The sequence below is a fragment of the Hypomesus nipponensis genome, chromosome 12, assembly GCF_054491055.1.
Source record: "Hypomesus nipponensis isolate SF chromosome 12, ASM5449105v1, whole genome shotgun sequence".
Lineage (NCBI taxonomy): Eukaryota > Metazoa > Chordata > Actinopteri > Osmeriformes > Osmeridae > Hypomesus > Hypomesus nipponensis.
The window spans coordinates 3336896-3356793 of record NC_140372.1 but is presented as its reverse complement, the minus strand read 5'-3'; the positions used below and the strand labels follow the sequence as shown (position 1 = coordinate 3356793).

The window sequence follows — 19898 nt, the reverse complement described above, 5'->3', positions numbered from 1 at the left end:
AGAGTGTTGCGAGACCAGTTTCATGGTCGATTCTGATGACTGAATGTACTCTGCCAGCACCTACGCACGTCACTGCATGTTTTGTATGCCTGAGCATGATCTGAGAAGGGGGAGGAACAGCTTGAAGCTGCGGTTTGCAGTATCAAATAAACCGTAGCTAGGAGGTACGGCCCTTTGTCGAGATAAGACACTGAGTGTCATGTCACAGGGAAGACCAGCCATGACCAAACCAGGCAGGTTTTTATCAACAGAACATGTGATGACGTCAATGTTAGTTCCTCTCCATTGAGTCCCCAGCATACGTCCTATAAACACTGCATCAAAAACTGGCTGGCATGTGACATAGTATATCCATCTATGTAAACATCCATGGAAACATGCAGTGTCCAGCAGGACGGAGAAGAGAGGGAAGAGGTTTTACCAGGCTGTTGTCGACCGTTTTCCATGCAAATGTCCCCTGATCAAAAGGCGAAGGACTGTCTGTCATGGTGTCTTCTGTGATCACTGACGTGGATCAAGTTTCTCTCTTCCTGGTTCTCGCACAGCTGGTCCAGTCCAGCGTACTTCCATGTAAACTATGTGTGTAAAACACACAAGGGTGTATGTGTGTGTCTGTTCGATTACAGACATGCTGACTGTAGGCCTATTGTGGGATTTTGCATTCAGTACTTCCTCATAAAAACACAGTGAACGGCGCCAATAAAAAAATACTGAATCGATCATGGTCATTTAGGAACGGACATTATCAACATGCTTGGGTCACAAACTGCAACTCAGCATTCTGAACAGTACCATTTATCTGTACAAGGCTTAACTTAATGGGGTTATGCAAAGTACATTACGATGTTGGTATGTCTGTGAACTGAAAACTTATGACCCCATTAGCTACATCTGGAGGGCATAGTGGATCGCTCAGCATGCTTCTCTGTCAGCAACACAGCCTTTTCCCTTTAATTAGACGCCCCAACATTCCCCTCAATCTTTGTCTATTAGGTTGTAAATGTCCATTTCTGCATTTTGAGTGGAGCACTTCAAAACTTAATGTGTCGGTTATTGGTGTTTTCTTGTCATTTGAAACTGTTGTTTATATTTTACAAGCCATTTTACATTTATATTTAGTCATTTAGCAGACGCTTTTATCCAGAGCGACTTACAGTCATTACCCCCAAGGCAAGTAGGGTGAAGTACCTTGCCCAAGGACACAACATCTTTTTGCATGGCCGGGAATCGAACTGGCAACCCTCTGATTAATAGCCTGATTCCCTAACTGCCCAGTCTGACCCTCTAGCTGGGAGGGACGTGTGCCATTGGATTATAACCTGTCTCGGTTACACGAATGTGAGAATTGAGAAAGTAAAAAGATTGGGAAGTAAATATATACTTTCTTACTTTCTGTAAACAGTCTTTCATCACACATGAGCCAACATGCAATCTTTGTGTTGCCTTTACTGCTAATGATTCTAATTGAAATTACAGGCAGCGCAAATGTCCCAAATTGGTTTGCCCTGGCAGCACTGACGTTTTTACCATTTTAATCTCTTGTGAACAATCCTGGCATGACACAAGGCTCCACCCTACCTCAACTTTGACAAAAATCCAACAAGTCACTGAATATCGAGGACAAAATTACATTTTGATTCAGTTACTGAGTCTGCTGGTTAAACCCAGATTTTGACTTTTTTTTAAACTAAACAGGAAATATGTCTCCTCCCTCGGAGAATTTAACTCTGAGTTTCAGAGACCGCGGTAAACTTCCAGTAGCCGTGGCGGAGCTATGTTCTGTGCCCTCTGAGGCCCTTTGGATCCTAGAAAGTCTCACAGACACAGTCACATTTCCCCTACTGTACCTTGTGTTTTTCCACAAAAAAAATCAAATGCCTTCCTACTTCATCATGGATTTAGTTTTGAGTAGGTCAGGTATCCTAAAGTCCCCCAAGGTCACTTCTGACACGAACAGCTGTCACAGCCCCGCATTGACTCACTGTGGTGACCTACTAGTGCTGTTGAATTTGTGACAAATGTAAGTGATTCAACTGCTATCGCCCTTTAACAATTTTGACTTGCCCAGTTGAGAAGAAGGTAGCATAGCAACACAGACAGTAGGACAGCAACAAGACTGTATCGACTTCCTGCCAGATTCTCCCTAGAGGTGAATCCAGAATAATCTACTTTTGTTCGTCTTCTGTAAAAAAAAAAATAGTCTTGAAATAACAGGGCAAGCAATGATTAGTACAATAGAGCAGTGGAGGGAATATTTATTCCATTAAGTCGTTACGGTTATTAATCTCCTTCAAACCACCACTGTGACAAACAACTGGAGATTTATTTTTACTCTCCGGGAACAGATTTTAAACATGAGGTCTTTATAAAACATGAGACATCCGCAGACTGAACAACTCTAGAGGACTTTCTCAGACTGAACAAGGCATTTTAACTCACTGTCCAAAACTTTGCGACTAGGGAATTTTCTTAATGATTGGGTTTGGCTCGTCTTCTACAGGGTAGCTGATGGAAATATTTGAGCAAGTTGTTGTACAGGCTGAAAATAATGCTGTGTGTGTGTGGGTTGGGACATCTTCACGCTCAGAAAGAGAAACCACTGCACCCTACTGTGGTTAAGCAAAAGTGGACACTGTTTGCCTTAACTTCAAGCCTTGCTTAAATATGCTGATTGTTTGATCTTTTGCAATGCATGTATGAGGAGAAGGTGTCAAAAACTGTTGCAAACAAAGCATGTAACTTTTCAAAAGCTTTAGACTAACTAAACCGACATTCAAAGGTGACAGACTTACGCCTCAACATGAGGGAGGCGAAAAGTCTCGTCTCCATCCTGTAACTTGTTCAAACCATAAATAAAAGAACTGCCTATTACTTGAAGCTTTTAGACAACTCTGTACCGAGGCAGACTTGTTTCCTTGCTGGCAAGAATAAAACCATTGAAGTGTCCTTGAGCCCGATGATTGTACACTTCTTGATAAAGAAATGTACCCAACAGTAGTGCACAACTAATATAGAACACATTCCCCATGGTAGATTGCGGTAGACAATGGCTAAAGTAGAAAATGTGTGAAATAAAATAGGCATCTGTCGGCCATTGTGTTCATATTGTTCACTTGTCCACCGATTGAGACCATTGATCCATGATACAAGAAGAATAACAACCTCTCTTTCTTCACACAGACGGTAAATCTCTGGGCAAGACTCCTTCCTCAGTGCCTTCTCCATCCCTGGGTATTATGTTCCGTTTCCCAGAACTGAGTGCGGCTAACCCAATAAAATGTGATCCTAGACTCATACACACACTCTAACTCTATCTCTGTTTGCCTGGCACAAACACACACATCCAAAAGAATGCCATATCATTTTTTTGTTTGGAGAATGAGCGCATAACTATAAAAAGGCCTATGATCTCCCAGGTGATTGAGACAGACTGAGACAAACAATGACTCTGGATACACACAGTAGCTCTGACTAATCCTAACATCCCCTAGCCCGGAAAAAAAGGGTTTCAGTACATTACATCACAAACCACTACACATTACTATTTTGTTATAATTCATCAGGAAATCTGACTCCTTCCACTGAGCAGCATTAAACACAGTATTACAGATCGTGAAATCTTAAAAGGGTATACCCATATTAGCACCGGATATTCTCTGGACTTTCTAAGTAGTGAGGCAGGAAATTACAGTGACATGTGTCTGGTGGTCATCTTGTCCGATGAGAGTTGACCACACATTAAGTGACCTTCTGACATGTGATGCATGAATAAAACATGCCTTGGTCTGGTGAGTCATACTCAAACTCCCAAGACAACAGTTCTCACTCCTGTCAGGGTACATTGTTGGACCCATCGATTTCCCAGCAGCAGCTGCAAAGAACCCCCTATATTAATCCCTTTTCCCAGGTGGTGGAGGGAAATTTATTAGCTAATAGAACAACAGTATAGACCAAACCTGTTCAGTGTTAACTTAATCTGTACATTTTTCATTTCGAAAAAGTGATAACCTTGTTATCTATGTGTTAGGTGAATATGGATAGAAAAGGGTCCGCTGACCCTCTTAGTCACATTGAAATGTCCTGTTCATATTCCTGTAGCCTACTCTTCCTTGTCCATTAGCGAGCCTTGGTCACTGTGACGTCTGTTCATGATGACCAAGTGCTGAAAGTGATGCGACTGCTTCCACCGAATCATGTCATAGCAACAAATGGATTGCTTTCTGCAACACCACAACAAGAGGGTGAAAGGATTTTGATCAACTTCCGCACTTCCCTACACACTAGGGAGGATCCTAGCTGAAGATCCCATAGGAAATTATCAAAATAATACTTGTGTGGTTATGTTGAATGTTGTTCAGGACCCACTCACAGAAACACACCAAACCAGGCTGTTAACTTTCATAATATAAAAAAAAATTCACATGAGCTTTGAAATGATGCCTTCCTAGTGTAGATCTGATATTAAATGCAGTATAGGCATGCGTATGGACTGTCTATGTGGTTTAGATCTATGTTGAGATTTAAAATAAAAAAATATATTCCAACTTTAGTTAAAGCTCAGACTAGCCCATGCGCTGACTTCACACATCCAATGCAAGAATGAGCAAGTGTGTGTGCAAAACCTGGCAATGCAGCTTTTCTTCAGGCCGACCAAAACCCCTCCTACTGCCAGCCTCTCCTCCGGTTCTCGCGGAACCTACCAGCAGGTTTGAATTTGGGTGGTATAGAGCCAACAGACACAGACACTCAAATCAAACGTTGCTTCTCTCACGGATGAAAAAAAAACTAAACAAAATAGAAAAAAAATGTTTTTCATAGTTCTCTGAATTTGGTTACTGCAATAACAACTTCACAGTTTCATAGATTCCAGATTTTAAAAGGAGGTTAAAAGAACTTTCACAGCAATAAAGGACACAGGCCGATTGCGGGAACGCTGATCAAACGGAGGTCCTCAGTGAAGCAAAGTCTGGGCACAGCTTCAGTAAAGGCCGCCTTTCTTCCATCTTGAAAAAGCAGATTCCATTAGCTTTAGTGCCGAGGCCCAGTTAATTAGAGGATGCGGTGTGGCCGTAAGAGGCCGGAGAAACATGTGTCACTGGAGTCAAGCGGCTAGGGCTCAGCTTGGCTCCCTGCCTGAATATGAAGCAGCCTCGCTGACAGAGCCCAAAACACTGTCAGGAAACAGGCAGTCAATCTCATCTAATCTACGATATCCATTCTAGTTCTGCCTTTGAAATGCACCGGATTAGATTAATGAGTTTTTCCCCTTTTTGTACATTTGCACAAATGGAGGTCCTTGTCTTGTGTGTTTAGCTAGCAGAAGTGCTGAGGGAGCAGGATAGTGTTTAAAGCTAGAGGTCTTTTTTTACAAATCCCACAAGTGTATCCAGGTTATTGGCTTTGGTCTTAAACCTCTCAAACTCTGCCTGCGTAACTTCACAGAACAAGTCTCAAAGATGCGGCTGAGCTTTTTATTTCTCTGTTCTGAATCAGTGATGCACATTCCTTCGTGGCCCAATTTTCATATGACGGTGATTAACTTTAACAATGTAAGTAATCAAATGCACAGGTTACTTTCCGGTCCGTAATTGGCAAGAGCCTTACGTGTATTTTCCACAAAGCAGGAATTCTGGAATGGAAGGAAGATGATGGGAAAAACAGAAAGTGGATAATCAGAGAAACCGCAGTCTCCATGGGGAACCAATGACACCACTATTATGCGGCACTCAAGAGAACTCAGAATATTAATAATTCAGATCTCCAGACAAAACGCGAAACAAAAGCCCAGTAGCTCAAATGCATTTGAAATGACAGTAATGTCGATACAGCATAAATACAGGAGTACGTTTACAACAGCTAATACAAAAATATAAATATCAATAAGTAAAAAAGTATAAAACTGAAAAATATTGACCCAGGGTAGTGTACGTCATAGCAAATAGCAAAATTCACATGGTCGAGTAGCCAAACGTATCACAATATAAGTCAAAGCATGCCAAGACAGAAAAGCAGACATCTGTATGTAACAGCTTCCATGTTTGAGAGGATTTGTTTTTGTCCTTTGGGAATGCCATAGTTAGCGCCTCACAGTTCAGAATGCTGATGAGGCTTAGAAGATCCGGTCGAAACCGCCTGTGCCTGTCTATCACCGCTATCATTCCTTCTCTTCTTCCCCTCCTCCCTCGGCCGGAGTTTGGTGTTGTGGCTCCTTTGGGAGGCATAGCCTGGCACTTCCTGGTCCATCACAGACAGGAAGTCATAGAACGGTACGGCGGGTTCCCACTTGTTGTCGCCTACCACTCCTTAACCAGCGAACAAGAGGAACAGAAAAGGAAACAGAGAGTTAGACCTGATATGCTTATTCATCTCTTGAAGAAGAAAAAAACACCTGGTTCGGAAGATTCCCGATATAGGATAATAGAGAAATTACATATTATATTTGCGATATTTCATACACTGTATGTGTAACAAGCAACTGTAAAACCAAGGAGTAACTGGAAAAACCAAGCCTGTGCAAAGAGACATTGGTGGAAAAGATGACCCTCCATGAAAATTGTCTGGAATGTTCTAGTAATCTAGGCCTGTGTGGTGTTGAGTGGGGTCGAATTTAGGCAGTGGTCCTCCCCGAGTTGCACCCTGAGGTCAAAGGGTAGCGTGAGCTTTATCTCGCTCTGTCATTAGAGTCTTCAGAGCAGGCAGGCCAAGGAGGCTGAAACTTCAGGCTGTAATGACGACATGTATTATTACAGACCTACAGGATGAAATGGCAGGTTTTAGACTAGGCCAGTACAGACTGCAGCCTCAATCTACTCTGACCTCATCCTGTTTTTTTTCAAATCAACACATTTTTATTCCAGGCTTTTCATACATTCACATAACACTGACCGTCAGCTACAATCCGTGCCGGTCCTAGCACATCTGGCGTCCTCGGTGAAATTTATCAAAAGCACCCCTCTTGGAGCGCAAATTACGCCCCCTCCTGCCCCCCCAAACGCAACACGGAGATATGACGTGACGCAGTTGGCGCCCTCTGCTGGTTGTGCGGGAGGGTTCATTAATGGATGCACTTGGGAAAATGCAGCCCCCCTCTTCATGCCGCCCTAGGCGGCTGCCAATGTCGCCTGCAGGAAGGACCGGCCCTGGCTACAATTGACTGTATGACCGGACTTCAAGGGTATCTTTCAATACTGCCATCATAATAAATCAAAATCCATTTGCATCCAGATCAATTTCATACATCAAGGAAACGAAGGTAACCAAGATTGTGATGCAACACTTTCCACCTCACTCCCTCCCGTTGAAAGTGGAACGCAAGGGGAGAAACGCGAGCCAAAACTCCACTCTCCTTTCCAATGAGACCTGCCACTAGACTGGACCAATCAGGAAAGTAGCTGTAAATGTCATTGTGCTAAACTCTGGCTAATGGGGACGGGGCCGTGTGCTGAGGCTGGCGGTTTGTGTTTGTCAGGATGACCAAGAAAGGACTCCTCTGCCATGATGCCCATGGGTTTGAAGCTTTTGGCAGACATGCTGTTTGGTTTGTCAGAAGAGATCTTTGGCGTTTGCCGTGAGGGTGTGTGACAGTCAAAAGTAATCTACTACACTCAGCGGTTCCAAGTTAACGCATCTGATTATCCAACTGCAAGTGAGCTGTATTTGTCTAAGACATTCAAGTACTCTTTCAGACATGTACAGTATTGTTATGGGAAAGCAAGCCTACCCCTTATGAACAAATATGACTGCAACTTGACTCCATTTCGACTCATATCCTGTTAGTTCATTAACACACTTTCAGTTAATAACAAAACTTTTCAACTCTGTGTAATGAGTTTAGATGGAGATAACAATGGGGAAATCCCTTCAGACCTTTCCAGTTAATTAAAAAAATATGGTCACACACACACACACACACTGTTGTACACAGATACAAAACATCCATGCTATTTAAGTAATAAATCATCCATGCTATTTAAGTAATAAATCAATCAAAATAATCAGTCAAACAAAAACGGACAGTCACACACACACACACACTTGATATTCAACCTGAATTTTATTCTACACTAAAATATATTAATATGTAGCCTGACGTTGTCATACTCATAATTCTAGTCAGAATATGAGTCTGAAAACTCCGTTGGGCTTTGAGTACGGAGCGTGTTTCAACCGAACTCGTAAAACAAATGCCCCTACGCTCAATTGGATAGACCTACTACCAGAGCAACGTATTGTTATTTGTTGAAAACGAATTCAACCCAAGGGCTCTTTCGTGACGTTGTTGATTACGTTACTGTTGATCATCTGTCCATCATCGTATAAAGCCCGCCCTGGCAATTTCATTGGTCCGTCCCGATTCTGGGTTTTCTGTAGTTGTCCCCAATACGAGACCCTCCAGACCCAACTTCCCGAACAAATATTTTTGTGGGCGGGAGAAGTTGGGCTGGCAACCAGGCTAATTCATATGAAAATTCGGTCTTGTTTAGGGCTGCAACAACGAATCGATTAACTCGATTAAAATCGATTATTAAAAGCGTTGGCAAAGAATTTCGTTATCAATTCGTTGTGTCGCGCGATTATTACACCACTCAATAAGTCGCTGAGATGTTTGAGTATAAAAAAAAGAGTTAAGTTGAGCGCGGAGCAAAGCGGAGGTAGAGGAAAGACCATCGGAGAGACGTTGTTGAGTAACGTTGTTCTGAAACACATGGCGGAAAAATCAGTACGACCTAAGTCATCCAAGGTGTTGGAGCATTTCACAATAAATACGTCGAAAAGGTGTGTTAATTGACCATGGTGCAGTTAGTTTCATATTCCACATTCATCTCACATTCGGAAGACGTTACTTTGCAGCGTCGCGCTATAGGGACCGGGTGAAAACTACCCATACCATTTTGAAAAATGTAGACTTATAAAAATATTTTTATTAATATAAAACCTCAGACAGACACCAGAGTATATTAACAATGTCTGGTATACTTCCACAGCCTTTACTTTTTCAATCCAGTTTCAAATAAAATGATAGAAAATCACTGATCTTTGAAAATAGCTTAATCCTCGCAAATCTTAAAGGTCACATGACATGAAAAATAACCTTCAATTTAGGTTATTTAACATGAATATGAGTTCCCCTAGCCTGCCTTTGGTCCCCCAGTGGCTAGAATTTTCGATAGGTGCAAACTAAGCCCGGTTTGTTCTTCTCCGCCTTGGATAAAATGAAGGCTCAAACACTCTGTTTGAAAATCTGCTCCTTTTGACGTCACAAGGAGCCTCTGCACATATTTTCGCTGGAAATGCGCCGACACAACCTCTCAAAGTTTTGCATGTCTGCGCCAAACATTTCAGCCACCACCGTTTCCTTAACTTGAGCCAATACAAAGTTAGCCTTGCTGACCATCTGAAATTAAATTCTGGATCAGTAGCCTACTCCTTGGTCCAGCTTCAAACCTCGGACAAGTAAGTCAACTAACGCTATATAATTTTGTTGCTTGCGATATGGTTACCTAGCTTGCTACCCTTAGAATCTGGCTGTAACATTAGCTCTGCAGCCATCAGCTGAGGTACTGTCGCTAATGTAAAGGTAGATAGCATCAAGTATGTGTGTGAATACACATTCTGTAACGCAGTGTTGTACACTTCGTTATGTGGATAACGTTCTGCTGTTGGTGTTATGGCGCGTGCGATATCCGCCTTTCCCCACATTGAAATGACTGAGTGTGCAGCTCTGCAACCCCGGGTGATCAGATGAGAATGGGCAAATTCGAGGCATCTTACAGCAACGGGTCTACGAGCCATTGCGATACATCCGTTGTAAACATTAGCGCATGTTGCCGCCTCTCTCCTACTCATTTAGCATTTAAAGCTACAGACACAGAAACAGCGCGTTCTGAGGAAAGCTCATTGTGGGACTACTCGTGGTGGCTATAATTCGGCACCAAGGCTGAATTTCGGGAAAGAGACTTCAGATACAGTATTAGGGAACCACTAATTCCAATATAAAAGCATCCAAAAACAGCATGTCATGTGACCTTTAACTTTTTTCAAAATTGTGTAAAAAAATCATACATATACACCAGATTATTTTAATAAAGTCTGGCCTACTTCCACAACCTTTCCATTTTCAAAAAAGTTTTAAACAAATCTCAAATAAATTGCTCATCTCTGAAAATAACTTTAAATCCACGCTAATATTAATAACTTTTTCAAAATTGTGTGCCTGTTTGTGCACATTCTGAAGATGTTTTGCACTGTGAATTTGTGCTGTCAGTTCAGTTTTTGAATAAAGGGTTGGAAATTAATGCTTTTTTGATCCAATTCATCGAAAAAAAGAATCGACAGATTAATCGATTACTAAAATAATCGTTAGTTGCAGCCCTAGTCTTGTTTAAATTTCAATATAAAGTATTCAATGCCTTTTAAAATTCAAAACATTGTCACTGATTTGCTTCCCTATGTGCGTGTGTGAGGCAGTATGTGTGTGAGGCAGTGTGTGCTTCCTTTTCCGACAAAACAAACATTGCCACTTCCTGTTCCGACAAAAAACAAACACTGCCACTTCCTGTTCCGACACAAACACAAACAATGCCACTTCCTGTTCCGACAAAAACACTGCCAAACACAAACAATGCCACTTCCTGTTCCGACACAAACACTGGCACTTCCTGTTCCGGCAGTGTGTGTGTTTCTGCGCCTCACACACACAAACAAACACAGTCAGACACACACACGTACACGAGAAGTGTAAAGTGGATAGAGATGGCTACTTCTGTTGCTGTGTGAGAGAGAGACAGGCTCACTTCCTCCTCTAGACACACAGAGGAGACATTATGATGTCATCAGGGGGACATGCTCACAGATTGTGTGTGTGTGTGTGTGTGTTTTGGAAAGACCAGTGGGAGTGTGTTGACACTCAAGATTTGTCACACATTGTCACTCACACAAGCAAATCCGCAGAGACTCGGTTGTGAGTGCAGTATTAAAAAGTGGGAGACGGGAGGTGGTGATGATCTCATAGATGGCGATGGGTGGATTCTAACACATAAACAGAGACAGAGGAGGCCTGTGTTCTGGCATGAGGGGGGTGATGATGTCAGCACTGTTGACAGAGAGCTGGGACACAATAGAGGGGGGGCAGCAGGGGGGGGGGGCTTTAAGATCTCAACTTCCTGCTTCATTGACAAAGCCCCAGCAATAAAGTGCACAGAAAGCACATCAACACAAAAGAAATTGAACCCTCCAGGGCTCCAGACTAACTTTTTTTACAAGGAGCACAGTAGCCCCTGACTGAAAATTTTAGGAGCGCAAGCAGAAAATTAAGGGGCACACCTTATATTGACCTGAAATGCATTTATTAATGTAACTGGAGAGGGTACAATTCAGTAGCAATTTTAGATCCTTTTTAGGAGTGCTCAAGCACTCCTAATATTTGTTTAATATTTTCTTAAATATATTTTTTATTATCATTTGATGCTGGTAGTTCATGAAGAAAGGGACATCCTTAGTTTTTTCATTCAATATTTTGCATAATAATACATAAATGTATTAATTGTTATCCAGTGAAATTAGGGATTTATATTAGGGGGTTTACGTTTAGCACTTTTGCAAGGCACTGTATTCATATCACATTCTCATTGGGGGCTGAGCACCCCTAAAGGTCTGATCCTAGAATCGCCCCTGCAACGCACCATATAAGCTTGAGTTTAAATACATTATTTAATGTGACATTACGTACTGTACATGCAAGTCTTAGCTAAATGACTTAAATGTACGATGCACTTTTCGATCAGTCCTCCGACACCACAACACGATACTTGCCGAGTATAACAGCGCAACAGCTCAAACACAGTCAGGTATACAGTAGCAACGCTAGTGCTAAATAAGTATTTAGCTGCTAGGCTCCATGACGCCGGGTAAGAAGGGCTCGTGAAACTGCTCACCAAAAGAACGAAGGGGCACCCGCTTGTCTGGCAGATTAAGACGAAGCGAAAAATAGCCTCAACTTTCCTAGACTTTAAGCTACGGTACTAATGCAGAAGGAAAGCTGATATCGCCGTCTTACTAGAACGTCGTATCTATGCGTTGTTGCTAACGTGTGCTGACATTGTGCACAACCAATGAATTAAAAATTTGTAGGTCTCACATGCGCGAGTGCTTGTCAAAAATGCTCGCACTGTCTCAAAAACAGGTCGCAAAATGCGACCATTTGGTCGCAGTCTGGAGCCCTGCCCTCGCTTTGGCAGTCCCGGTAGTAGGATAAAGTGAGCTGTGCTCCATTAAACTGATGAGATTGGAAACCCAGACACGGAGGGCTAAGCCTGCCCCCTAGAGGCCACAGTTACCAGGTGCAGTAAAATAAGAATCAGTGGGTTTGTTCATCCTGGGATCACTAAAATAATTATAACTTACTATAACGCCACTCTAGAATCCCTAACGTGTTTATGACCGATCGAAGGATTATCTTTAGCCCACCCCTGCTCACCTGCTGGTGGTTCATTGCCATCCTTAGCACTCTGAAGCCACCGCAGGACGGACTGTACCATGATGGGCCTGTTGGGGGGGTAGTGGAACACCTCTCCTCCTGAGGGCAGAAGGGACAGGACCAGGGCAGGTAGTGGGGGAAGGGAGCCCAGGTAGTCCTCCAGGACTCCTTTACCAGCAGGGGTCCGGCCACTGGAACACACACACAACACAATCGGTGAACCTCTTCTCACTTCCTTTGTCTACCCTTCAAGGAATCCCAAAGTGGTCTTGTCCTCACTGCAGAGCCGAAATTGAATAACAGTCCTGACAGGAGTGTGTGTGTGTGTGTGGTTGTCAGGGTCGCCATGCCCTGACTGTGCTTCCATCCACCTGACTGTGTGAAACCTGACGCTGTGATGATAAAGGGTGAAGGAGGGTGAGGAGGGCTGAAGCACGTACAGGTGTATCCAGGCAGGCAGGTGAGGGGCGAGCTGGGCCGTCTCCACCAGGGCTCTCATCTCCTCCAGTGCCCCCGCACTCTCTCTCCTCCCCTGATCATCCTCCTCCTCCCCCACAAACAGCAGCAGCAGCGGCCGGCCCAGCGCCAGGTAGGGAGGGAGGTTCTCCACGGTCAGCTCAGGCTGCGAGCGAGGGAGGGAAGACGGAAGGAGAAACAGAGAGAGAGAGAGACAGAGAGAGAGAGTCCAAGATGAGGAACAGATGAGGAGAGAGAGAAAGACAGGGATGGGAGACATATGGTAGTCAACATAATCACTGCCAAAAAAAACAAGCAGTTTACAAGCAGTTTCCGGAAGGTTCGTGTCCCTGATCCAGCCAGTCGCTCGCCACAAGAAAGACATCTGGTAGCATTTTATCAAGCAACGCTCACTGTCAAACAGACTCCTCTCAAAGTTACAGCTTAAAAACATTGTCCGGAATGTTCTAACCGAACAAGTCTGATGCTCCCGACTTAAGTGACAAATGGAGACCCCTCTGACCTTTACAGTTCTAAACAAATAAGACTCAAAACACATTAAACATGATTTACTGCACAGTCCACATTTAGAGACAATGCGATGCTCGCATGATTGCAAGTTCAAGTACAGTAAATATTTACAAAACTGTCAGTTACTGCTAAGAGGATCATTTGTTAGTTTAGTCTTACTGCAAAGCCAATGTCAAGAAGGTGCCACATGCAGTGCCAAGAAAAGAAGTTAAGTAGAATGGAAGCAATACATCTCAGAGGTTACATTAACACACACACACACACACACACTTACAAATGGCTCCAGCAGAGCTTTCTGGATGTGTGAGGTCAGGTCCTGGGCAGTGGAAGGGTGGAGGGCATGGGCGTGTGCGCGGGTTTGGGGACCTTGTGACACCAGCATGGCAGGTAGCTGTACTGCGTGCTCTGCCGCCCTGGAACACGGAACACGTTTACATGAGAGGAGCAGGAACACAGGACCCAACAGGCCTCCCTCGTCGACACCATCAACCAAAAAGAGAGGCAGACAAAGACATCTGGAAGATGTAGGTCTCCACCCAGAGCTCACAATGTTAACGCCCATGGCGTTAATGTTGAACCGCTCAAACTTTGTGCTGTGGACGACAGAAGAGAGGGGGTCAGATGGCTTAGCGGTTAGAGAATCAGGCTACCAATCAGACGGTTGCCTGTTAAGATTCCCGGTCGTGAAAAATGGCATTCCCTGGGCAAGGCACTTCACCCTACTGGCCTCGCGGGGAATGTCCCTGTACTTACTGTAAGTCGCTCTGGATAAGAGCGTCTGCTAAATGACTAAATGTAAATGTAGGAGAAGAACCAGAGGAGGGCAGGGGTGGTGTACCATGTTTCTGCCTGCCTGCCTGTCAGCAGGGCTAACAGGGTCTCTCCTCTCAGGGCTCTGGAGGCCTCCTGGAACACAGACACCCCTGGGGAACAAACATGGAGCCAGGAGTTATCCTCAGTTGCACAAAGACTCAGACATTCATTCTTCTCCTATTTCTCTGTTTCTAACTGAGTGACAGACCGGCGTCTGTGTCTGAGCTGAACAAGCCCAGGACCCTGGCAGGGGCGAGGCCTGGGTGGCGGGGGTGCAGGTGGGCGTCCAAGAACGACCTTGCCTCCTCAACAGAGGACAGGGGGACAGGGGAAGGGACTCGGCTCCTGGGAAAACACATGTACACACACACACACACACTTCATTAAAATGATGGTCCATTTAACTGTGTGCATCTGCCAATTTCACACTTTCTGCCTGGATTTAGAGTGCAGTTACATAAAGACAAACTGGCGAGCGACGCTTCCCCGGGGTTTCCGTGTGAAGGTGTGGGTAGAGTGTTTGTGTCTGGACTCACAGCATGACGAAGGTGTACAGGGTCTTACTACCCAGAATGCCCCTGTACGGCTGGGCGGGGGACCCTGGACGGTACAGGCTGACGGTCGGGAAAGAGGTGATCAGCTGAGCACTGCACACGTTCGTCCACTCCCCACAGTCCACCGCGGCCATTTCTACGTCGCTGACCTCATCGTCTAAGCAAATGACACGCAGCAAAAAGTAGCGGGTTGAGACTAAAGGTTGACATATTTAGAGAGAAAGTAGAGAGAATATTTAGTAGTGTTTATACAGGCTTCTTTCTCCTAACAGTTGTATTGGTCTTAATCACCTTCCAGGGTCTCTGCAACCTCTAGAAATGAGGGAATGAAGGCCATGGATACAGCATCCCCTGGTGGAGATAAAAAGTCAGAACGAAAAAGAGAGTTGTGTTCTTTGAAAAAGAATCTCAAGTATAAACCCACGAGGCATATCAGAAAAATGAATATTTAAACTGTATGAAGCCATTCACTGTTTCACTTTCTAGCAGTGTGTAGCAAATGAGTGTGGCAAAAAAAAAAAAACGGTCTTACATTTGACGTAAAACAGTACCACCGTGTGGCGATGATCTGCCACTGCGTTTTGGAAGGTGTCAGCGGTGAGTTCTGTCACAGCCTCCATGTCCAGGGTCTGACCCCTGTTCCTGTACACCGACTCTGCCACCTCATCATCCAGCAGGTCTGATCAAACACAACCATTCTTAACCTGTTCCGATGCCATCCCACACAAAACAAACATCCTCCCTCGGTTCCTTTTAAAAGTGTTTATAATTAATCTAAAGGGATTAGACGGGGGTGAAAAATAGCATCTCATTTGCACGACATTAGCATGTGATTAACCTTGAGCATTTACTCCTGCCTACGCGTTGAGAAGACATTCAAAATATTCAAGGCGCTGACGAGAGTTCTCGACTGCGTACCTAAAGAAGTCCAACTTTGCTCCTCCTCCTCCTCTTCTTCATCATGCTCATCTGGATTGGCGTCTACTCTGAACAGGTCAATGACCTCCTCCAGGTTGTTCAGTGTGAGGTAAATGACCTCCGACCCCTTGTAAGTCATGACACAAACCAAAGAAATCAAATCAATCAAAGGAAGGACACTGACTTAAAACCAAAACCAAATGGGAATAATAATGCTGGAGGGAATAACAATAGGCTTTGAAGGGCAATTGTGATTGATATTGTTAATACTCACCTCTCCAGCAAGTTTGTATGCAGCATTGTATTCAGGTGGAGTTTTAACATCTGGGCTTTCCCTGTAACAGATGGGTGGCTGATTTAATGCCTATGTGATACACCTGGATAACCAACACACTGGTCGAATATTCCACACCTCGAGTTGACACAGTTGTTTAACATATTCACATTTAGTAATTTAGCAGACGGTCTTATCCAGAGCGACTTACAGTAAGTACAGGGACATTCCCTCCAAGGCAAGTAGGGTGAAGTGCCTTACCAAAGGACACAATGTCAGTAGCACGGCCAGGAATCGAACCAGCAACCTTTGGATTAATAGCCCGATTCCCTAACCGCTCAGCCATCTGACCTCACCAAAAATACATATAAAGAACAACTGGCGCTCACCTATGAACGAGAACCAGGCCAACCCGGCCTCTCAGCCTCCAGGCTAGAGTTTGAGCCGTGACCCGGTCCAGGGCCAGGGTGTGGGGCTGGGAGAAGAGGAAGAGCAGGGGTACCTGGAGGTGGCTATGGATCACCTTCACCTGGGAAGGGTCCTCTGAAGACTCGGTCTGACGGACAGAGGAATCAAAAAAAGAAAAAAAGAGACCCTCTCAACAATCTCTCATTTGGCCGTTTAATGCCTTGATGCCAATGAGCAGGCCTAGACAGTGTCAGCGATTGAGGCGGAGGGGCCTAGGTTTCAAACACAAGAGTACAGAAAACATGTCCTGGGGCCCTTCTTAACCCAATCACTCTGGTCTGAATCCTAGGATGTCATGTTCAGAGGCCTCACCACCAGCGGAGCCTCCATAAGCTGGATGAAGGCATAGATGTGGAGGGTAGTGAGGGCTCTGCTCAGAGCCGTGTGTGGGCAGGGCTCCGTGAGACTCGACAGCCCCTTGCAGTGGAGGAACCACAGGCCCCCAGTCAGAGACGCAGGCTCCTTCACTCTGGAGAGAGAGAGGGACGATACGGAGAGAGAGAGGGAGGTCGTCAAGTCCACATACCACAAAGAGGAGACATTTACATTTAGTCATTTAGCAGACACTCTTATCCAGAGCGACTTATAGTATGTACAGGGACATTCCCCCGAGGCAAGAAGGGTGAAGTGCCTTGCCCAAGGAGACAAGTAAATTTTTCATAGCCAGGAATCAAACCGGCAACCTTCTGATTACTAGCCTGATCCCTAACCGCTCAGCCACCTGACTTCCCAGGAGACGTGAGTATCCATCTGTCTTATCTCGTGGCATGTGCATGGAGAACTAGAGATTTCACATCACACACAAATACAGTTCATTGCAAAGACTTCCTATGGGAGGAGATCTTGTTTGAAACGGCATCGTCCTTCCTGTGCTACACCCCCGCTAACCATCATCAGTGTTATCTTGGGCCTTGGCAGATGCAGCCTCCAGCCTGTTGTGTTGTTAAGGGCTTGAGCTCAGCTTTTGGCCTGGGGAGGTAAGATGAACTGACCCCATGTGCTCCAAGACTGGACCTCCGGTCGTTAGCACAAACTGGTACTTGGCTCCATACACAAAGGCTGTCTCCATCAGCGCCCGGTGCTCTGAGTAGGAAGACATGACGAGGGAGAAACTTGTGAACAGCATGACTCAGACCCCAGTCCAAGCAGCCTTGCCAAGGTCAGGCTACATTAAAAACACATCACTGAGAAAACCAAGACTAAACGAAGGTTGTGCAGAAAATGCTCATGAAATGTCGTACTGTCGAATGTTTTTACTCCATGATCATTACACTCAACATGCTTAACAAATTCTGTATTAACTTGTCTATTTCATTGCTTTACTTCTTTTTCACAAATGAGTGATGTTTTGATGGTAGCCTACCTGGTAGGCCCAGAAGCTGGACGTGGCCCAGCACAACGTCCAACCTGCCCTTGGCCGCTCTCTCCACCGCAAGCAGCTCCGCCACGGTGTGCACATACCTCACCTCATCAAACAACACTGTGCTGGACGGGAGATCACAAAAACATCACAACTAGTAACGCAACGGAATGAAGTTACAAACGGCTTTATAGCAGAGTCTACATTCAACACAGAAGTCGATTTAACTTGAGCCTCCGTTTGTAAACGTTTGTCGTGCTGACATTTCGTTCTGAAATGGGATTCGGATAACAGGGTGCAAATGACTCGAAGGACTTGACTGCACCTCGGTTAGCGATTCATCGCGATCGTCAGTGAGGCTAAAAGGTTACAGACCCATGTCATATCTACCGTCTCATCTCAAGGTGCGTTCAAGTCAGCGAATTGTCTCGATTAGCATTCATCACTAGACTGTCTTATCTGTAATGACGAGACTCAACTGAACAATGACACTGCAAAAGTTGATCGGCGTCAGGTTGAGTGCTGATTAAGATAAACGGACATGCGAGAGCAACTTACAAGAGTACGTGAGAGACGATGGCATTAACGTCAAAGACGGTGTCTGTGTCGAAGCTTTTCAGGAGGTCACTGCCTCTGGAAAGAGTGCAACGACACGTATTACATTGACATCATATTCATTTGTGGCCTATGCCGCTTTTTTTTCGTAAAAGAGAGATTACAAATAGAAAGTCGGCCTACACCAGAACTTCAAGGATCTGAAGTGAATGCTGTAGTTGTACAGCAGATGGATTCCAACGGGATGTTAAAAAATATGCGAGATGTCCACTATCCCTATGCACGTACCTGAATAGATAGGCTTTCTTCATTATCTCGTCACCTGTGCAGTATTTTGCAACATGCTCTTTGCTACAATTCACCTGCAGACATGTATAGAATTGAATGACAAACTAATTATATAAACACAAATATTATTTAACTGAGCACTACACACACGCTTCTTGATACTGCGGGATATAATGAATGTAGAGCTATGAGATGAAGATCTGATTGTACTGTTGTCAATTCTGCTGTAGCCCAGCGTACAGATTATTAAAATTGTGCTTTTTTTCGTTGATGGATTCTGCAAGCTATTGTTGAAGTGGCCGAGGTAATTGAAAAACAAAAATAACTGCTTCTCCCTGGGTGTCCATTGGTGTCTAGCTAATAGCTAGTGAATCTGTGACTCAACATGGCCTGGGGATAACGATTACTTTGGTTACCTTAGCAACTGAAATACCATAATCTTCCAGTACTTCCGCAGACATCTCCAGCTGGTCAAGAAATAGCACTAAGGTGGGACTGACTGGAAAAAGGGGTTTGATTTAATGTCTGCATCCCAATGAAGTAACCGAGAACTAAACTTAGTATTCAGCATGTTAGATTATTATAATCTAGAAAGTGATTATCAAGCAACATCGAATTAACAAGTCTTACCTTGGTGTCCAAAGTACACAAAGAACGTCTTTCCAGAATGCATTTTTTCAGTCAAGTGTTCAGCAGTGTGCTCAAATAATTTGGAAACATTTGCTGTTGTGCATTGGCCAACATTTGAGCATAACCAAAGCATGACTACAAATATGAACAGTGGCATGGTTTAAAAAAAGAACACACGTTACACCCTGGAAGCTAAACACTGTCAGTTTCGTGGTATAGATTTTCACTGGGCCAGACAGGTTACTGCTCGGACCTTAGAGGCTTCTGTGACAAACAGCACCAACTAAATTGATTATGGCATTCAATAGTGACGCTCGCTCGCTTGACGTGGAAAATGCCTCGCTGGGCTTACCTCAACATAGGATTAACATGAATGAACGAAATATATTTAAATAATCTATTACGAAAACACAAAACTAAGGTAGGCACGAACCACTGACTAACACATTTGTTATTCTTTACATTCTCTTCCTGTCTTTTCGCTACACGTGCCTAAACAAGCCAATCAGATGATTCTATTTAAATAAGGGGTTTGCATCCAATCCCATGTGTAAATGGGCTGATACCCTTGCATCT

At 44.3% G+C, this 19898-nt stretch overlaps 1 protein-coding gene across 8 annotated transcripts; it reads right to left on the bottom strand.

Annotated features, from left to right (window-relative positions):
• Positions 1–5457: 5457 nt before the first annotated feature.
• On the bottom strand, positions 5458–19792 carry txndc16 (thioredoxin domain containing 16). Of its 8 annotated transcripts, XM_084668518.1 has the most exons (21): positions 19675–19791; positions 19323–19457; positions 19109–19191; positions 18693–18766; positions 18408–18482; positions 17853–17974; positions 17482–17572; positions 16802–16958; positions 16411–16577; positions 16022–16082; positions 15748–15874; positions 15362–15508; positions 15121–15180; positions 14812–14986; positions 14484–14620; positions 14301–14385; positions 13737–14055; positions 12847–13097; positions 12476–12666; positions 6089–6302; positions 5458–5629 (listed from the first exon to the last, which is right to left on the bottom strand). In XM_084668518.1, the coding sequence occupies exons 2-21, from the start codon at positions 19453–19455 to the stop codon at positions 5542–5544; spliced, it is 2757 nt and encodes a 918-aa protein (XP_084524644.1). In that variant the 5' UTR covers positions 19456–19457; positions 19675–19791; the 3' UTR covers positions 5458–5541. The 8 variants fall into 8 exon arrangements, with proteins under 8 accessions (XP_084524644.1, XP_084524643.1, XP_084524645.1 ...); XM_084668517.1 differs by having other exon boundaries at positions 19323–19792; XM_084668519.1 differs by having other exon boundaries at positions 12916–13097; positions 19323–19792.
• Positions 19793–19898: the final 106 nt, after the last annotated feature.

Coding starts and splice junctions, on each gene's coding strand:
- txndc16 (XM_084668517.1), bottom strand. CDS start 19,479: ATGCCACTGTTCATATTTGTAGTCATGCTTTGGTTATGCTCAAATGTT. Junction 16,959..17,481: donor CCAGTCTTGGAGCACATGGG/GTCAGTTCATCT, acceptor CTCTCTCTCCAG/AGTGAAGGAGCCTGCGTCTC. Junction 14,987..15,120: donor GGTTGCAGAGACCCTGGAAG/GTGATTAAGACC, acceptor TCATTTGCTTAG/ACGATGAGGTCAGCGACGTA.